The 20366-nt window shown below is 38.2% G+C and overlaps 1 protein-coding gene across 2 annotated transcripts in view; it reads left to right on the plus strand.

Annotated features, from left to right (window-relative positions):
* The window catches only part of KLB (klotho beta), a 42690-nt gene continuing 22869 nt past the window's right edge, over positions 546-20366 (plus strand). The window contains exon 1 of one of the 2 annotated variants that reach the window (XM_003482367.4): positions 546-1508. In XM_003482367.4, the coding sequence (XP_003482415.3) occupies positions 771-1508 (738 nt within the window). In that variant the 5' untranslated portion in view covers positions 546-770. The remainder of the gene's footprint in view (positions 1509-20366) is intronic. The other variant, XM_021101114.1, reaches the window with a different exon arrangement.

Here is a 20366-nt window from a genome sequence, read left to right on the forward strand (position 1 = left end):
TGTTCTTCAAATGAATTTACACAATAATTATATTGAATTAAAATTTGGGATTAGAGGACTTGGGTTAAAAGTGCATTAAATGTATAAATTAAATTGGCAGTTATTCAGTGCTTCCACTCAGAAAGTAGTATATGTGTCTTCATCCTTTTAAAAAATTTATTAGTATATGTTTATAAAATAGGTATCATTTTATAAGATTATTCTTATGTGTTATAATTTTTGTGGAAGTGTAATATTATGTTTTCTAATTCTTTATTGTTGGCAGGTAAGAATGCCACTTATTTATACCTAAGATTATTTTCCTGAAACATGAAAAATAAAATTGCCACACAAAAACTATAAAAATAGAAAAGACATATTTTGTTCAATAATGTTCAACACATTCAGAAAAGATTTGGATCAATATGAAAGGCTGCAAAGAAAATAAGGCATTTTATTCATTGTTGATATGTGTTTAAGTTGAACATTCCAACTATTGTCACTGATGCATTTCCAGCTCATTTTTCCAATAATAAGAGAGAAGGAAACGTGTTGGTGAGTGTAACAGAACCACCTCCCTCAAATTACGTTGCTCTCCATGACCCATCCTAAGTCTCACAGTTCAAGCTAATCATTGACAGAGCTTTACAATCACAAGCTTTTTTACTGAAGCGTTGATAAGACAGTCGAGCAGTCAGTGGCAAATGAAGCCAGGCTGTGCGGCATGATCTCCAGGGAATGAATGGATTTTCTTCAGCACCGATGAAAGAAACATACACTATAGGAAAACAATGTCCAGCGGGGGACTGCAAAGATCTGTCATCCTGTCAGCGTTTATTCTCCTACGAGCTGTTACTGGATTCTCTGGAGACGGAAGAGCTATATGGTCTAAAAATCCTAATTTTAGTCCGGTAAATGAAAGTCAGCTGTTTCTCTATGACACTTTTCCTAAAAACTTTTTCTGGGGCGTTGGAACTGGAGCATTTCAGGTGGAGGGAAATTGGAAGACAGATGGAAAAGGACCCTCTATATGGGATTATTTCATCCACACACACCTTAAAAATGTCAACAGCATGAATAGTTCCAGTGACAGTTACATTTTTCTGGAAAAAGACCTTTCGGCCCTGGATTTTATAGGCGTTTCTTTTTATCAGTTTTCAATTTCCTGGCCAAGGCTTTTCCCCGATGGAATAGTATCAGTTGCCAACGCCAAAGGTCTCCAGTACTATAATACTCTTCTCAACGCTCTAGTGCTTAGAAACATCGAACCTATAGTCACTTTATACCATTGGGATTTGCCTTTGGCGCTCCAAGAAAAATATGGGGGGTGGAAAAATGAAACCGTAATAGATATATTCAATGACTATGCCACATACTGCTTCCAGACGTTTGGGGACCGTGTCAAATATTGGATTACAATTCACAACCCATATCTTGTTGCTTGGCATGGGTATGGGACAGGTATCCACGCCCCGGGAGAGAAGGGAAATTTAGCAGCTGTCTACACCGTGGGACACAACCTGATCAAGGTACTGTACAGCTAACTTAATATTATAGCTTCCGAATATACAGAGCAAGAGTATAAAAGAAACTCTAAGAAATGTATCTTCCACTTAAATAACTTTTTATTAAAACTAGCTCAACTAATTTTAATCTAATTCACAAGTTCTCAAATTTCATACTCAGTATGTGTTTTATGTATCTAATCTATTATTAATGTATTAGTCCAATTATTTTCCTTAAATGTTGCATTTTTTAAATTATTTAACTATTTAAAAATCTACAGTTATACAACAGAGCATGAGAATAATGAGTTAACTTTCATTCTATGGAAAACTAGTCCTTTATAAATTTCAACATTGTACCCTTTTCTGACCACATGCAGCCATTACAGAATTTTATGTTAGGGAATGACCATTTCAAACATGTTTTTGTTGTTAATATTGCTATTCTTAGTGATTCTTAGCAATAAGCTAAGTAAATATCAGCTGACTGATACATATGAACTGCAGGTATTGAAATAAATGTATTTCATCATTTGATTTGTGTTAAATGGCAGGAAAGATGAGATCAGTTGTTCTAGGAGTTACAATTAAATTAGTAATATAAAAACTGGGAAGAATATGCTCTACTAAGTGTTCTAAAGCAATATATTTCAAAAGCTAGAGTGTATGTTGGGAAATGCTGAAGTGATTAAGACAGCCATGAAAATGTAAGCAAAATAATAGCTAATATTTATTGAGTGCTTACTATGGACGACAGACTACATTAAGCACGTTCTATCCATTATCCCTTTTAATCCTCATGATAACCTTATGAACTTGGTCCTATTATTATCCCCAGTTTAAAGATGAGGAAACTGAAGCTTAGCGAGATTAAATAACTTGACCAAGGTCACAGAGTAAAATGAGCAGTTGTGAACATGAAATTTATAAATTATGACATTATTAAACACTGACTGTCCCTATTAAGAAAAGAGCAATCTTTAAGGAATTTTCAAGAGATTTCATCTCACATTGAGGTGAATATCTAGAATCAGGCTTCACTTTATGAGCTAAATAGTTTACTTGTAAGAAATAAATTACTCTGGACACCTGTTAACATTTTGAAAATGAAAAAAACTTTATTGAAGTAATTTTATTTTTTAATAATCAAATGTTAAATATATAGAAATAGAAAAATTTATAGGGACACAAAGTTATTCTATGTCAAATATGTACAGACAAAAATATCTATTAAGCTTTATTTTCTTTTTGAATATCTTCTGGATTATTATATATGTGCATTGTACTATGGTTCAGTCACATCTGCCCTTGCAGTTAACAGATTGCATTATGATCTCAAGGTTATTTACATATCTTTGAATAGAGTTGTATATAGAACAATTTATTAATGTGTGGATAGACTGTGATTTGACAAACAGACCTCAAAGAGGAGAAAGTTTATAGCTATTAACTATGAAGATAAGGCATATATATTTTAGAAAAATATTCCTTTTATTCAGTTCTTTTAGTTATTAAAACACATGCTGATGTAAATTGAGAAACATCAGATTGTACCAAAAGATGTAAAGTGAAAAATAAAATTTCTCCTTTCCTCTCTACCTAATAATCTCAGTCTCAAGGAAACTACTGTTAGTAGTATCTTATACAGTCTTATGTAGTTTTCTGTGCAAATGCATGCTCGTGTATGCTTATTTAGACTTTTATATTTAAAAAATGTTCTAAATTGTTGAAAATTTTTCAGTTACCTGGAAAAATGTTAACGATTAGAATTTTCATGAAGACCTGCTGTATAGCACTGGGACCTATATCCATTCTCTTAGGATGGAGCATGATGGAGGATAATGTGAGAAAAAAGAATGCATATGTGTGTGTGTGTGTGTGTGTGTCTGTGTGTGTGTGTCTGTGTTTGTGTGTCTGTGTGTCTGTGTGTGATTGGGTCACTTTGCTGTATAGTAGAAAATAGACAGAACACTGTAAACCAGCTATAATGGAAAAAAATAAAAGTCATTAATAAAAAAAGAATTTTCATGAAGAATATGTTTTAGTGGATAAATTAAAGCCTTGAAAACTGGCTGATAAGAATACATAGGAAAAATCTGTAACTAACAAATAGATAATGCTTCCAAACTTATCCCAGCAAATACTATGTTTTCAAATGCTTTTTTTCCTCTAATTTGAGATAAACTCTGACTTTAACACAAAATTAGCACTCTCTGATAGTAAGATAAATTTTATTATTTTATATTGATGGATTGTATTTTTAAATTATTATGTTTTCCAAGTAGTTTCTTCCACCCCCTTAAAGTTTCTAAATCACTAATCTCCATAAGGAGTATAATGGGTCCCTGAAACCAGTCAGAAAATGAAATATGCCGTATAACCCAATGCCTTATAGCACCAGACAGAAATCTTGCAATAGTTTGGCAGCCTGAGGCGAACTCGATTTTTCTTACTTGTCCCTTGCTGTCCTTCCTTTAACATAGAAAAGATTAATTTGATACTTTATGTTGCAATGAAGTATTTCTTCCTTATTGTGCCACCTTGTGATCTAGAAGAAGCATTCTTTAGGATTTGTTTTTTGTCCAAGAACATTGGTTGAGTTAAAAAAAAAAAAAAAGACTGATATAAAACTAAATTCATGGGGGGTGGTTTATAGACCACTTTATTCCCCAATCCTCAAATATTGAAAAAATTTCACAGTGGCTATTGCAGCCTTTCTAGTTCCAGGATAATGTTGAAGACTCCATCTCAGTCTGAAATGTCCTGGTTTGCAGGAAACCTGAATGGTCTAGCCAGTCCTGAGACTGACCTGGAATCTAGATTCCACTTTATTGCAGATCTGGTGATTACCTTAAACCAAGCGTAAGTCTCAGGTAAAATTTCACCATAATCACACCTACTAATGGATGCTTTACTCTGAGGTAGTCACAATATTTAGGACAAAAAGAGGGTTCCTTTTTTTTTTTTCCTTCACCATCTCTAAGCACTGTAATCATAACTTTAAATATTATCTATAATTTTTCCAACAACTTTGCCAGGTACCTATTGTTATCTCCATTTACAGAGTGATATTTCTACCAAGCATGATGTTACTCCCTGGAATAAAATCCATTAGTTTCTCAAAGCTTTAGGGATAAAGTCCCAAGTTTTCACCAATATCTTCAAGACACAGCCCCCAGCCTTCATTGCCTCCTTCCTGGCCATTCTCCTTTCTCCACCACTATTGCACTCCTTGCACCCCGCACACCATTATAATGAACTGCTAGGACTATCTTGATGTCTCCTGTCCATTTCTTCTTTCAGGTTCACTTCATTTTCTCCTTTGTAAAGGAAAGAGTCCTCTCTCCCAAGTTCAGTTTTTAAAATCCCAGAGACAGACTCCAACCTGTTTGACCTATGCACTCAAGCCTCCAATCAGTAAGCCCCACGTTTTCACATTAGTAAAATCATAAAATCAGTAGTGGTATCTTGTTTTCACTCTATTTTTAAATCGATAAATACATATAACTTAAATGTATAGACTCTGTCCCCACCCCTCTTAAAATGAAATATCTGAGAGCCTTAGAGTAAACATGCAGAGAGGTCGGGGCACGCATTTACTCATAAGATGGTAACTCATGCAGTTTATTATTCGACTAAATACTGTCAGCTTTCATGAGAGTTTTAACTACTTCATGGTTTTAAATTATCTTTCAAGATAGGTACTGTTTACATAGTACCAGGATTTCTCGGCCTGGGCACTATTGACATATTGGGCCAAATAATTCATTCTTGTGGTGAGCTCTCCTGTGCCTCATAGAACATTTAGCACCATGCCTGGCCTCTACCCCGTAGGTGACAGTAGCACCCTTGTCCCCAGGGTCACAACAACAAAAATTGTCTCCAGACATTGCCAATGTTCCCAGATAGGCGAGCAAAATTTCTCCCCTTCCCTCCTTTGAAAACCACTGACTTAAACCCAACTGATTAAAGACATGAAGCATAAAGAACAAGGACTTTGAAATAGAAATCAGTACAAGAGACACAAAATTGCCTCAGGGAGAGTTTCACCAGACCTGTAAGTTGGCATAAGCAAATGCTAACTTAAAGCTTCTCAGGGAGTTCCCACTGTGGCTCAGCGGAAAGGAATCTGACTAGTATCCTTGAGGATGCAGGTTTGATCCCTGGCCTTGCTCAGTGGGTTAAGGATTCGGCTTTGCCATGAGCTGGGGTGTAGGTCACAGACGAGGTTCGGATCCCATGTTGCTGTGGCTGTGGTGTAGGCTGGTAGCTGTAGATCTAATTCGACCCCTAGCCTGGGAACCTCCATATGTCATGGGTGCAGCTCTACAAAAACAAAGACAAAAAAAAAAAAAAAAAAAAAAAAGCATCTCAGGATATTTCTAGAGAACAAACAATGCTTTAAACAATGTTAAATGAGGAGGTAACATTGATGATTGTACCTAGTTTGTTTTTTTTGCACTTTGGGAATAAAAACTATTCCTACTAGTTTTGTGTTATCTGTAAAACACTTTATTTTTTATTTTTTTTCTTTTTTTAGCCGAGGTATATGGAGGTTCCCAGGCTAGGGGCCTAATCGAAGCTGTAGCCGCCGGCCTACGCCAGAGCCGGAACCGAGCTGCGTCTGTGACCTACACCACAGCTCATGGCAACGCCAGATCCTTAACCCACTGAGTGAGGCCAGGGATGGAACCCATAGCCTCATGGTTCCTAGTCAGATTAGTTTCAGCTGCACCACGACAGGAACTCCTATTTGTAAAACACTTTAAAAAGTTACCCTGGGGAGTTCCCGTCGTGGCGCAGTGGTTAACGAAACCGACTAGGAACCATGAGGCTGCGGGTTAAGGATCCGGCGTTGCCGTGAGCTGTGGTGTAGGTTGCAGACGCGGCTCGGATCCCGCGTTGCTGTGGCTCTGGCATAGGCTGGTGGCTACAGCTCCGATTGGACCCCTAGCCTGGGAACCTCCATATGCCGTGGGAGCGGCCCAAAGAAATAGCAAAAAGACAAAAAAAAAAAAAGTTACCCTGATATTTCTTTTATGGAGATTTTTATAAACAAAACACTAAACCTACTTTGTGAAAGCTTATATTTTCTTTTAAGTACAAAATTCAAGAATTCAAACAAAATGTTATAGAAGCAATATTTATCCATTTTGATACCATAATATTGTGTTTCACAAAGTTTGCGTATTTTGTGCATCACTTTGTGGTGGCTTTTTTTGCTGGCTTTTTGGTTTATATATCCAAGTACCACAAGCACTATTATTTATTAAAATATTTTTCTTTAAAATATTTATTTTGAAAGGAAATTTTAGGAGTTCCCTTGTGGCCTAGCAGTTAAGGATCTGGTGCAGGTTCAAACCCTGGCCTGGGAATTTCCACATGCCGCAAGTGGGAATAAAAATAAGGGGGAATTTTATATCCTATTACACATGAAAGACCAATATTTTCTAATATCCTTAAAATAAATATGTAAATTGAAAATTAATAAAAAGGTTCATCTTTGTTATGCTCAATGTCATATCCCATACAAAAAGAGGTAGATGTACCAGCCTTGGAAAAACACCACTGAATATATAAATTTTAGTCTTCATTTTAGTATGTATTCAGTCCTAAAAGCAACACAGTATGTCATTTAAAGTGTCATAGTGGAGTTCCCGTCGTGGCTCAGTGGTTAACAAATCCGACTAGGAACCATGACGTTGCTGGTTTGATCCCTGGCCTTGTTCAGTGGGTTAAGGATCTGCATTGCCATGAGTTGTGGTGTAGGTCGCAGACGCGGCTCAGATCTATGTTGCCGTGGCTCTGGCATAGACTGGCAGCTACAGCTCCGATTAGACCCCTAGTCTGGGAACCTCCATATGCCTCAGGAGCGGCACAAGAAATGAATGGCAAAAAGACAAAAATAAATAAATAAATAAAAATAAAGTGTCATAGAATGCTTTTTCTCATGTAGTTAAAATAATTGTAATAATGTAAAAATTTTTATTAAGTGGGAAATGCCAACATTTATGTTTATGTATATTGTTTTAAATATTCATAATTTATCATCTAAATATTTAAATTTGTTTGAAAGAAACTTTTCAATACAATCTTCAGTGAAACAGACATATAAAATAAAATATAGGTCAACATTTTCTACATCACACACAAATGATGAAATAACTTTTTAAATTCCTCAGGGGCTCAAGAGATTGCTTAATACTGTGAAAGAGGCTTTCAGGACAAGAAATGTTAGGAAACTCTACTCTAGGTCAAGGCCTCACCAATTTGTTCCTGAGCCTGGACTAAGCCTTGATTTATTCCCTATTTTTCCACCTCTTTGAGGAACTTTGTCTTAGCATTTATTGGCGTCATTCCCTCAGGTCACACAAGGCTGCATATGTATTAGGTATTCAATAAATAATTCAATTGATTATTTCTATTTAAGGAAGATCTGCCTTGTCCCAGAAAGGATTTAAAATTGCAATTGAATAAAAGTGCACTGCAGACACACACACACACACACCCCAACCCAGATTCTGGCATAAACATACAGTCTTTTCAGAACATGCAAATCAGTTGTGTAGATCTGCTTCTACTAAAAATTTTACTTTAAAGCCCATCTCAAAACAAGGTGAAGAATGTTGACGACTCTTAAAGCTAAGTGGTGTGTTTTGAGGGGTTATTATACTCTTCTTTCTATTTTTATGCGTTGTCACATTTTCACAGTTAAAAGTAAAAAACATATAAATCAAGAAAGAATACTTTGTATTTTAAAAGGAAAAGCAAACAATCATCTTTATTGTACATTTCTTAAGGCCTCTGTCAAAATTCTTAACCAACATTTAATGCTAAAACTGGAAAAACAGCCGTGAAAAAGCCACCATTCACATGATTTATAGCTAAGCCTTCTTTGGCAACAGATGACTGCAACTGCTTTCTTGAACAAGAAGCCTGCAGTGTTTCACAGGCACATTTAAATAGATTAAAAGTCATTTTTAAACCTCTTTGGCCCAACCCCCACCAATATCTTGAAGACTAAGTATAATATTTTAAAATGGAGTTTCTAGCAGGAGCCTTTTTTAGCTTGTCTTGGTTAGAGAGAAGAAAAATCTTTAAGGATCATCTGAAATTTTTTTTTCCATGAAAACAAAAATGAAGGAATTTTTGAAAAACTCCTTTATTGAAGTGGGGTTGCAAGACAATAACATACCAAAATTAATTTTTGCTAAATCTTGTAGCTAAAAACTAGCCCAAGCTTCTCCATCAGTAAGGTTAAAAAAAAAAAAAAAAAACCTTACTTGCTACCTTCCACCACTTCCTCTCCAACACCCAAATAAACAAAACAGAACCCAGAAATGGGGAGAATAAGGAACAGAGATTGGTCTTGATTCTTAAAGTAGAGGATTGAGAAAATTATTACAGGTAACTTTTTGACTTTCAATCATACTATTCTTAATAACTATTATTATGAGAAGAATATTTTACTGCACACCTATTGTAGTGTCAGAAACTGTACTAGGTACTTTCCATATGTTATCTCATTTAATTCTCACATCAACCCTTCCAGGTAGGTATTTAGGGCCACACCCACGGCACATGGAGGCTCCCAGGTTAGGGGTCCAGCTGGAGCTACAGCTTCAAGCCTACACCACAGCCACAGTAATGCTGGATCCGAGCTGTGTCTGCAACCTACACCACAGCTCATGGCAATGCTGGATCCTTAACCCACTGAACAAGGCCAGGGATTGAACCTGAGTCCTCATGTATACTAGTCAGGTTCGTTAACCACTGAGCCACCACAGGAACTCCCAGGTAGATATTCTAGGCATTTTACAGTTGATGGAACTGAAACTCAGATAAATTTGCCGGCGGTTGCACAGCTGTACAGGTGTTTTTTTACTCATAATAAGTATCAGACCCAAAATTTAAATTTCATCTGTCTGAATCCAAGCTAGCAATTTTTATCGACATGAATCAGCTACCTAGCCTCAGTGAAAAAGAACAATTTACAGCCTAGAACCCCATGGCAGCCACTTTTGTTGATGCTAACTCAATTGATATTTGACTTCATTTTGCCTATTTAAAGACCAAAGCAGAGAGTTCCCTTGTGGTGTAGTGGGTTAAGGATCTGGCATTGCCACTGCAATAGCTCATATTGCTGCTGTGGTGAGGATTTGATCCCTGGCCTGGGAATTTCCACATGCCACAGGTTGACCAAAAAAAAAAAAAAAAAAAAAAGGCCAAAACAATCTATCTACATGATTTCTTTGTCCACAAATCTATGAATAATTTATCCCTAGTTCATACACTAACCATGAGGTTTTCCATTTATCTCCATAATTTTAAATTGTATTTGCTCAAAACTTTAGTGTCCCAGAGTTCCCATGTGGCTCAGAGGGTTAAGGATCCAACATTGTCACTTCTGTGACACAGGTTGATCCCTGTCCCAGGAACTTTCGTATGCTGTGAGCACAGCAAAACAAAACAAAACACAACAACAACAAAAAACCCACTTTAAAAAAAAAAAAACCCTACTTTGTCTCATTAAAGTGCTCTTAAATTACATACACATGCTTTTGGCAATACCATCTAAAGTTTTAAAATGTGGAGTTCTCAATGTGGCTCAGGGGAAATGAACCTGAGTCCATGAGGACTCAGGTTCAATCCCTGGCCTTGCTCAGTGGGTTAAGGATCCAGTGCTGCCATGAGCTGTGGTGTAGGTTCCAGACCCAGCTCAGATCCAGCGTTGCTGTGGCTGTGGTTGTGGCTGTGGCTGTGGTGTAGGCCCGCAGCTACAGCTCCAAATCTACCCCTAGCCTGGAAACCTCCATATGCGGTAGGTGTGACCCCTAGAAAGACAATCAATCAATCAATCAATCAAACAGTTTTAAAATGTTAACATATTTATTCATTTAATTATTTGATGCCTAGAACCTATATTCTAATCCCCAACTCATCTTCATGAGGACCTAAGATACTTCTACACCTTCATGTAGGAAGGAGTTCCTTCATGGCTCAGTGGGTTAAGGATCCAGCACTGTTCATGCTATAGCTCTGGTTACAGCTGTGGTGTAGGTTTGATCTCTGGCCTAGGAATTTCTGCCTGCCATGAGTGTGGCCTAAAATTTTAAAAAAATTTTTTACATGTAGGACATAATGATTGAGTGAGTTAAAACCAGTATTTTTATAGGTGATTCTAACCAAATTTGGGGGGGAAAAACCAACTTTTGGATAAGAATTGCCAAAGACAATTTCAATAACCAGAACACCAGCGTTACACAGAAGAGTCATGTAAAAAACTATTTGTAGAGGACAGTTGGTATTCTAAAATCTTCACGAGAGCAGTATTTACCCTTTCTAATCATTAAGTAGAAAAAGTTATGCTTCAGTGAATGATTAACAAGTTTAAATAAACATAATTATAAATGTTCAGAAAATAACATTGTGATCATATTTAAACAGCTTGATTTGATATGAACACTCTCATACATGGAAAATTAGGCCCAACTGGAGATCAGAAAATATTCTAAGTAATGGAAACAGTTCTAGATATGAACTGAAACTTTACACTAGCTTATAATACACATATCATTTAACTGCATATAAAAAATCCTACTGAGAAAACTCAACATTAGAAAATAGTCTATGTTAAAAGAAAAAGGAGTAAATAAAATTGAACGCTAACAATGATTCTGTTGCTGAAGAGTGGTGGGGATGCTGAGAATAGATTAGAACCTTCTAACTTACTAACTAGTAAAGTGAATCACAGAAGTGATTAAAGTGATTCCTGGGTGATGGAGCAGTGCAACTTGAAGATTGTTTGGGGGAGTTTTGAGGCTGGCGAAAACCAGGATATTTTAGTGTTTGGAGGACTCCATTGGGCTAGTTCTTTATACTATCATATCTTGAACAGAGATTATGTGCCTGAGTCTTAAAAAAGGGCTGGGTTAACTGTTAAATCTGTTCTTCCAAGTTAATTGTGTGTGTATTGTATGCCTCCTTTTACCTTTGAATATCAACATATTATTCTGGAGTAAAAAGAAAAAAAAACATTCAATATAAAATGAAATCCAGAATAACTGAACTTTTTAAGTTTCTTTTTTTTTTTTTTCCTTTGATACTTTTGGAACTTTGGAGAAAGCAAAATGATAGCACAGAGCTATTGAATCCACCGACAGAAACCATCTGTTTCAACCAATTCTCTGACATTTTATTTTATTTTATTATTATTTTTTTGTCTTTTTTTTTTTTTTTTTTTTTTTTTTTTTTGCTATTTCTTGGGCCGCTCCCGGCATATGGAGGTTCCCAGGCTAGGGGTTGAATCAGAGCTGCAGCCACCGGCCTACGCCAGAGCCACAGCAACTTGGGATCCGAGCCGCGTCTGCAACCTACACCACAGCTCACGGCAACGCCGGATCGTTAACCCACTGAGCAAGCCCAGGGATCCAACCCACAACCTCATGGTTTCTAGTCGGATTCGTTAACCACTGAGCCATGACGGAAACTCCTGACATTTTAAAATTTCCAAAACAATGCGTTTTCACTGCAAAACATTCAAACAATATAGAAAAACATAAAGTTAAAAATGAAAGGTCTCTTTTCTTTCCTTCTAATCCCATACCCCAAAAGTAACAACTGCTAGCGGTTTGTTCAATGTCCAAATATTTTTCTACGTACATATAAGTATGTACATATATTCGTATTTTATACATACTTTGAGTCATATAAGTACATTAAGCTGTAATTATTTCTGATTAGTTGAAATGTCAAAGTATACTGGTTTTCTTCTACTTATTTCTGTACTTCTCTCTCTTATTGGGGGTCATAGGTCATCTGAAGGCAGGAACCATCTTGTTAATATTTGTTCTAAACGCCTAACCAAGGTGCCTTGTATTTGTTAAATAAGTGTTTGGAGACTTACATTTAAGCAATTAATCAACATAAATGAATGAAGAGTGACAAAAAGGATAAAATAATAGCCATAGGTTGAAAGAAAGAGATAAGTAAAAATGATTTCTCTAAACTTGCTTTTGATGATATGTATAATTTCTATAAGGGGAAAAAATTCAGCAGAACAGAGGTAATGCTGATGAATTCCCTGCTTGACTGGGGACTGAGGTGGTGCCCCAGTGAGTGAGGCTGGACGAAGGGCAATAAAAACCATGACTCTCAGATTGTCTCTTAGCATGTTCCTAGCACCCACACACCGTCACATAGCTTCTCAGTGTACTGGCCCTTGTTTTTTTTTTTTTTGTTTTTTTGGTTTTGTTTTTTGTTTTTTTTTGTCTTTTTGCCATTTCTGGGGCCGCTCCCCCAGCATATGGAGGTTCCCAGGCTAGGGGTCAAATCTGAGCTGTAGCCGCTGGCCTACACCAGAGCCACAGCAACGTGGGATCTGAGCCCCCTCTGCAATCTACGCCACAGCTCATGGCAACGCTGTATCCTTAACCCACTGAGCAAGCCCAGGGATCAAACCCACAACCTCATGGTTCCTAGTCAGATTCCTTAACCACTGAGCCACGACGGAAACTCCTGCCCTTGTTTTTGTGCCATGTCTCTTACATGTCCCTTGCATTTGCACAGCCTGTTCAATCACCTTTGGTCTCAGATGTAAAAGCATGCTTTAAAACTTTTTTTAAAAAAAATATAATTTCAAGGAGTTTCCATTGTGGTGCAGTGGAAATGAACCTGACTAGTATCAGTGAGGATGAGGGTTTGATCACTGGCCTTGCTCAGTGGGTTAAAGATCTGGCATTGCTGGGAGCTGTGGTGTAGGTTTTGGTGAACTGTGGTGTAGGTTGCTCGGATCCCACGTTGCTGTGGCTGTGGGATAGGCCAGCAGCTGTAGCTCCAATTCAACCCCCAGCCAGGGAAATTCCATATGCCTTGGGTGTGGCCTAAAAAGCAAAAAAAAAAAAAGCAAACCATAATTTCAGAGTCCCCTGGTGCCTCAGAGGTTAAGGATTCCGCATTGTCACTGCTGTGGCTTCTAGTTACTGCTGTGATGTAGGTTTGATCCCCGACCTGGGAACTTCCACATGCCATGGCCATGGCCAAAACTTTTTTTTTTAATAAAAATAAATAAGCTTTCCTGTTGTGGCTCAGCAGGTTAAGAACCCGACTAGCATCCGTGAGAATATTGGTTCAATGCCTGGCCTCCCTCAGTGAGTTAAAGATCCAGCATTGCTGCAAGCTGCTGCATAGGTTGCAGATGTGGCTGGGATTTGGCATTTCTGTGGCTATGGCATAGGCTAGCAGCTGCAGCTCCAATTTGACCCTTAGCCCAGGAACTTCCATATGCCACAGGTACAACCCTAAAAATAAAAATAAAACTAAATAAAAGCACATAATTTAATATGCATCATGTCCAGAAATGAATATGATCTAGAAGTTAAAGGATTTGTTTCTTTTTTACTATTTTTTATTATAGTTGATTTACAATGTTCTGTCAATTTCTGCTGTAAAACAAAATGAAGAATTTAATTCTAATCCTAGCTGTGCACTAACTGAGACCTTCGGCAAGCCACTTATTTCTTTTTTTTTTTTTTTTGTCTTTTTGGCATTTCTAGGACCGCTCCCTCGGCATATGGAGGTTCCCAGGCTAGGGGTCTAATCAGAGCTGTAGCCACCAGCCTATGCCAGAGCCACAGCAATGCAGGATCCGAGCCGCATCTGCAACCTACACTACAGCTCATGGCAACGCCGGATCGTTAACCCACTGAGCAAGGGCAGGGATCGAACCCGCAATCTCATGGTTCCTAGTTGGATTCGTTAACCACTGAGCCACGACGGAACTCCCAAGCCACTTATTTCTTGTGCTTCAGTCTCTTTTCTATAACAGAGAGTTTTAAAGAATTGGACCAAATGATCTCCCAGGTCCATCCTCTACCTCTGATTACCAGGTGAGAACACAGAACCTGGAGCAATACAGTCTGGGCTTGACTTGGTTTGTGAATAAGACACCTAGCCTTGGTTTCATCTCCTCTAAAATGGGAATAGTAATAGTACCTGCCTCTAGAGATTTAAATGAGGATTAAATGAAATAGTTCGTGGAAAGTGCCTAGAATCAGCACATTTAATACTAAATGTTCATCTTATTACTGTTTATATTCTTTTTTTTTTTTTTCTTGGCTCTTTTTAGGGCTGCATCTGTGGCTTATGCAAGTTCCCAGGCTAGGGGTCGAATCAGAGCTACAGTTGCTGTTGGATCAGGGACACATCTGCAAGCTATACCACGGCTCACGCCAATGCCGGATTATTGACCCACTGAGCAAGGCCAAAGATCAAATCCACGTCCTCATGGATACTAGTCAGATTCGTTTCCACTGTGCCACAACAGGAACTCCCTGTTTATATTCTTAATTTTCTATGGTTCTGTAATTTAACTACTATTCTGTTTTAGTTGATCATGAAAGTCACTTATCTCTAAGGACCATTTAATTATGACTAGTTTGAAGGTGAGGCTGTGCAAAATGCTATGCGACAACAGCATCCCAGCTGTTTCAGTCTAACACTAGCAATGGTGTAAAGGTCCGCATGCTAAGTCAAGACAGTCAAGTGTAGAAGTGGTCCCTAAAGGATTCATTTAGCCTCTGACACCAGTGAGGATAACATCCAATATCAACATTCTGGTTCTTGGAAGGAGGTACAGGGAATTACACATAAATGTTACACACTGTTCTAGGCACTTGGGCAACTACATGGTTTTCTGAACACCCCAAATATGCTGGCAGGTCCTCTATAAACTTTCTAGGTAATCCTAAATTCCAAACATGTATAGAGATTTTATTCTCAACAAGGAAGAGCAGGACCTTCATTCTAGGGCTATTTAGTTCTTTTAATAACCAAGTACAGCAGAAAGAAAAGATAATTTTAAAACAGTAAGTTGTGGGGAATTCGTGTTGTGGCTCATCAGAAACAAATCTAACTAGCATCCATGAGGATGCAGGTTTGATCCCTGGCCTTGCTCAGTGCATTAAGGATCTGGCGTTGCCATAAGCTGTGGTGAAGGTCACAGACACGGCTTGGATCTGGTGTTGCTGTGGCTGTGGTGTAGGCCAGCAGCCTCAGCTCCAATTTGACCTCTAGCCTGGGAATCTCCATGTGCCACGGTTGCAGCCCTAAAAAGAGAAAGAAAGAAAGAGAGAGAGAGAAAGAGAGAGAGAGAGGAAGGAAGGAACGAACGAAGGAAGGAAGCAAGGAAGGAAGGAACGAAGGAACTACAAAATTATGGACCCAAAAGTTAGTACAAAAGTAAACATCTATTTAGAATGAGAAAAATATTATAACAAATTACTGCAGTTTTGGACGCTCAGATTTCTTGTTTTCTGAGGCCTCTTCAGGGAATTTCTCAGAAATACTTACCTAGCAATGTTTCCGACCACGACCTGGCTCCCAATCCAGCACATTTCATGGGGACCCAGGCAAGTGAGGGACCCTGAAGTGTCGGCTTCCTTACATTCGTGGCACATCTGCCTTTGGTGCAGACCCTCACGTGTTAGGTCTTTTTTTTTTTTTTTTTTTTTAATTATATTACTGGTAATTTTCAGAGTGGTTTCTAAATTGACTTAACTTTTCACACCTAAATCTTGTGGAAAGTCTTCAGGTCTCCAACCCAGGCCATTTTAGCTTCAATTATACTTTTGAGATGTAGTCTTTTGCATGAAAAAAATACTAACAGGATCACTGCTGTTAATTTAGTAATAACAGAAAGCTTAAAATATCACTTCCTTCTCCAACGTTGGCATGCAAATGTTCTCCTTGGGCAAAGAACCTGAACTTCAGTAAGATACAAATTTACTGATATTGATTTCTTCTAAGCTCCCTTCCAATATTTGGGGAAACCCACAGATGCTTCATTTAATTAACCATGAACTTTATCCTAGACCTTTTTTCTTTTGTGTTGCCAGGCCTAGATTCTGGCTCAGGCATTAGTTTAATTTAGTAATACTGTAATTGGAATTAGAATTCTATAACAGTAATAGGACCTTTTTTAAAGGAACAAATATATTAGAGTTTAGTTTTTACATGATTTCTATGGGGAAATCTTTATGCTATGCATATTGAGAACAATCAATGATTTGGTAGAATAAGTTGAAAATATAATAATTGAAAAGAAAATAAGAGGAAAACGAATTTTAATATGATCATTACTAAGTTATTCCAACCATAGAAAACTTGAATTTGAACCATTAAAAACAGAATGGATAGGAATTCACTTTGGCACAGCAGGTTAAGGATCCAGCATTGTCACTGCTGTGGCTCAAGTTGCTGCTGTGGCAAAGGTTCAATCCCTGGCCCAGGAACATCCACGTGCCATGGATACAGCCAAAAAATAGTAATAACAATAAGGAGAATAAATTAATAAATGTAGTTAATATTAAATATACTGTAAAACATAACATTAAAAATAGAGGATTTCCCGTCATGGTACAGCGGAAACAAATCCGACTAGGAACAATGAGGTTGCGGGTTTGATCCCTGGCTTCACTCAGTGGGTCAAGGATCCAGCACTGCCATGAGCTGTGGTGTAGGTCACAGATGTTGCTGAAGCTGTGGTGTAGACCAGCAGCTACAGCTCTGATTAGACCCCTAGCCTGGGAACCTCTGTATGCCGCGGATGTGGCCCTAAAAAGACAAAAAAAAAAAAAAAATAGAATGAGTAAATATTTTCTTTATGAAAAGTGGTAACTTTGTTAATATTTAAATTCTCTCCTAAGAATAATGAGGGTAAGATATTATTTCCAGGAGAGTTTCAATATTGTCAAAAAATAATAATAAGGAAATAAGTCACACAATATATTTTAAGAAAAAGAATAGTCACATAATTTTTTAGCAATAAACAATAAAGTTCATGTATCTTTGTTTTTTGTTTGTTTGTTTGTTTTTGTCATTTTGCCTTTTCTAGGGCCACTCCCGAAGCATATGGAAGTCCAGGTTAGGGGTCCAATCGGAGCTGTAGCCGCTGGCCTATGCCAGAGCCACAGTAATTCGGGATCTGAGCTCCATCTGCAACCTGCACCAGAGCTCACGGCAACGCTGGATCCCCAACCCACTGAGCAAGGCCAGGGATCAAACCTTCAACCTCATGGTTCCTAGTCAGATTCGTTAACCACTGAGCCACGACAGGAACTCCAAGTTCATGTATCTTAAGCACTCAATAAATATTTGAGAACTGCAGAATCAATGAATGAATGTTAAATAATCTAGAAAAGCAGCAACTGTAATTAGTAGAAAACTTGATATTTAATATAAAGAATTTCAGAGTAAATGAAAAAGTGAATCAACCTGTAATTAATCCTAGTCCACATGGACAATGAATAAAATTCAATCAGCAGCAGAAAAATAAATGAGGATAAATTATCAGCCATGAGCCTTGAGAGGTCAGCTAGAGCCATCTGCGAACACACCTGGTGACCACACAACTTCCCACGGTTGTTTTCCATAGCAGGTTAAATTGTTTTCAGCTTGTTCTTTCAATTTTATATTTGTATAGTTTTCCTAGGGTCTTCACATATATTACCTCATTCCCTCTTCACACCAGTTCTCCAGAGGGTTTATTTTTAACTTGATAAATGGAGAAGGGACCTGATGCTCTGAGAGGGAAATGCCTTATCCAAGATCATAAAGCTAATTAGCAGGACCAGTGCTAGGGTCTAGGTGTCCTGCTTTCGAGACCCAGGTCCTGTCCCCTCTGTTACCAGGTAGGTGAGTTGCAGCACTTTTATATCATTCCTGATGGCCAGTTATGTCTCGAAAGAGTCCGTGATTCAAAGCAAATGGTCAAAAAACACTCACACTGAAAATTTTTTAGTTTAAAAAAATAAAAATCTGCCTTGAGTAGCTTGTTAAAGAGGAGAGTTTTTGAGTTCCCATTGTGGCTCAGCAGTAATGAACCCTGGCCTTGCTCTGGGTTAAGGATCTAGAGTGGCCGTGAGTGCAGTGTAGTCACAGAGGCGGCTCAGATCTGGTGTTGCTGTGGCAACAGTTGTGGCTGTGGCATAGGCCCGCAGCTGCAGCTCCAATTCAACCCCTAGCCTGAGAACTTCTATATGCTGTGGGTGCAGCCCTAAAAAGAAAAAGAAAGAAAGAAAGAAAGTTCCCACTGTGGCACAGTGAGTTAAGGATCCAGCATTGCTGCAGCTATGGCATAGGTTGCAGCTCCAGTTCGGATTCAATCTCTGGCCCAGGAACTTCCATATGCTGCTGGTGCAGCCAAAAAAGGAAAAAAATAATAAATAAATTAATTAAAATAAGAAACATTGTAAATCAACTATACTTTAATAAATTTTTAAAAAGTCACACTGAAGGACAAAAGATATGGAAAGCAATTTGGAAATATGTAAAACAATACAAAGAAATAGGTAGTCCATTCCTGGGATTAACAAAACAAAATAATTCAAACAAACTAAAAGCTATATGCCCCAAGTTAGTACAACATTATTTATGACAGGAAGGAAGGAAAAAGGGAGGGAGGGAAGGAGGAAGAATGAGATGGAGGCAGGGAGGGAGAAAGGAAGGATGGGAGGGAGGGAAAAACAAACTAATTTTTATCAAAGAGGGAGATGTCTAAGTAAATCACATTTCATCAAATTGGTGAATTGTTCTACTGTTAATATTATTATAAAGACTAAAAAACATGGAAAATATTACTATGATTTTTAGCTGGGAAATATATTTGGAAAAGGTAGACGTGAACAGAACTATGGAAAGAGTGCTGTGATCATGGAGTTTTTTGTTTGTTTGTGTCTTTTTGCCTTTTTTAGGGCTGCTCCCGTGGCATATGGAGGTTCCCAAGCTAGGGGTCCAATCGGAGCTGTAGCCGCTGGCCTACGCCATAGCTCACTGCAACACCGGATCCTTAACCCACTGAGGAAGGCCAGGGATCGAACCCACAATGTCATGGTTCCTAGTCGGATTCGTTAACCCCTGAGCCACAATGGGAATTCCTGATTGTGGAGTTTTAAAGTAAATTTTCTGTAATGGTTTTCACTTAATACTTTATTAAATAGCTTATTTAATAATAAGCAAGTTTATAGTTCACATGAAAGTATTTCAGCCGAGATGTGAGTAACGTACGTCATGCACAGGTTTGGAAATTTAATTTTTGACAAACCATCAGGGGTTCCTTAAATTCAGGCCCATGAGATGTGCCAGGTTTATTGGGCACGTGCCTTCCAAAGCACTGCCTTCCACCAGCACCCCTTCCACCATGTCTTCCTGACCTCTAACCCTTTCTTCATCTGTGTTTCTAAAGTTGTCCAACTATCTTATTTGCTTCCTATCATCCATAGAACTTATCTGAGTCTGGACTTCTAGGGGCATCAAAGAGCTGCTACATTAGATTAGAGGAAGGAGCGGAACAAGATATTAGGCCCCCAGCTGTCTCTCAGAGACATTAGGCCTTGCTATCTGTCTCAAAAAGAAAAAGCTGACTTCCCCTTTAAGCTACCGAATCTAAAGAACAAAGGTTGAAGCTCCCTTCAATCAATCATTCCAAAGGTAGGTGGCCTTGTACAAGATAGAGGGGAACCTTGGAACATCACAGAATGACTATTGTGCAAGGTTGCAGAGCCCAGGTTGCAAGCCCCCACCAACCCAATTTCAGTTTTTCCAACAGACCCCCCTTTATGAGCATTGGACCAAAGGACACTGTTTCATCAAGACTTATGTCAAACTCATTTATCTCAGAGCTATGCTCTTTACCTTGTTACTTGCCACACAGGATCAAGTTATAACCATAAGTGCCACACAAAGAATCTCCCTCACATTCTCTACATGAGAATGGAGAGGCTGTCTTCAGCCCAGAGCAAAGATAACCCCAGATACCTTGATAGCCTATGCAAATAGCAGAAAGGTGAAAGAGACACTGTGGAACACGAAGGTCACCTTGGGGCA

The sequence above is a fragment of the Sus scrofa genome, chromosome 8, assembly GCF_000003025.6.
Source record: "Sus scrofa isolate TJ Tabasco breed Duroc chromosome 8, Sscrofa11.1, whole genome shotgun sequence".
NCBI classification, from domain to species: Eukaryota; Metazoa; Chordata; class Mammalia; order Artiodactyla; family Suidae; genus Sus; species Sus scrofa.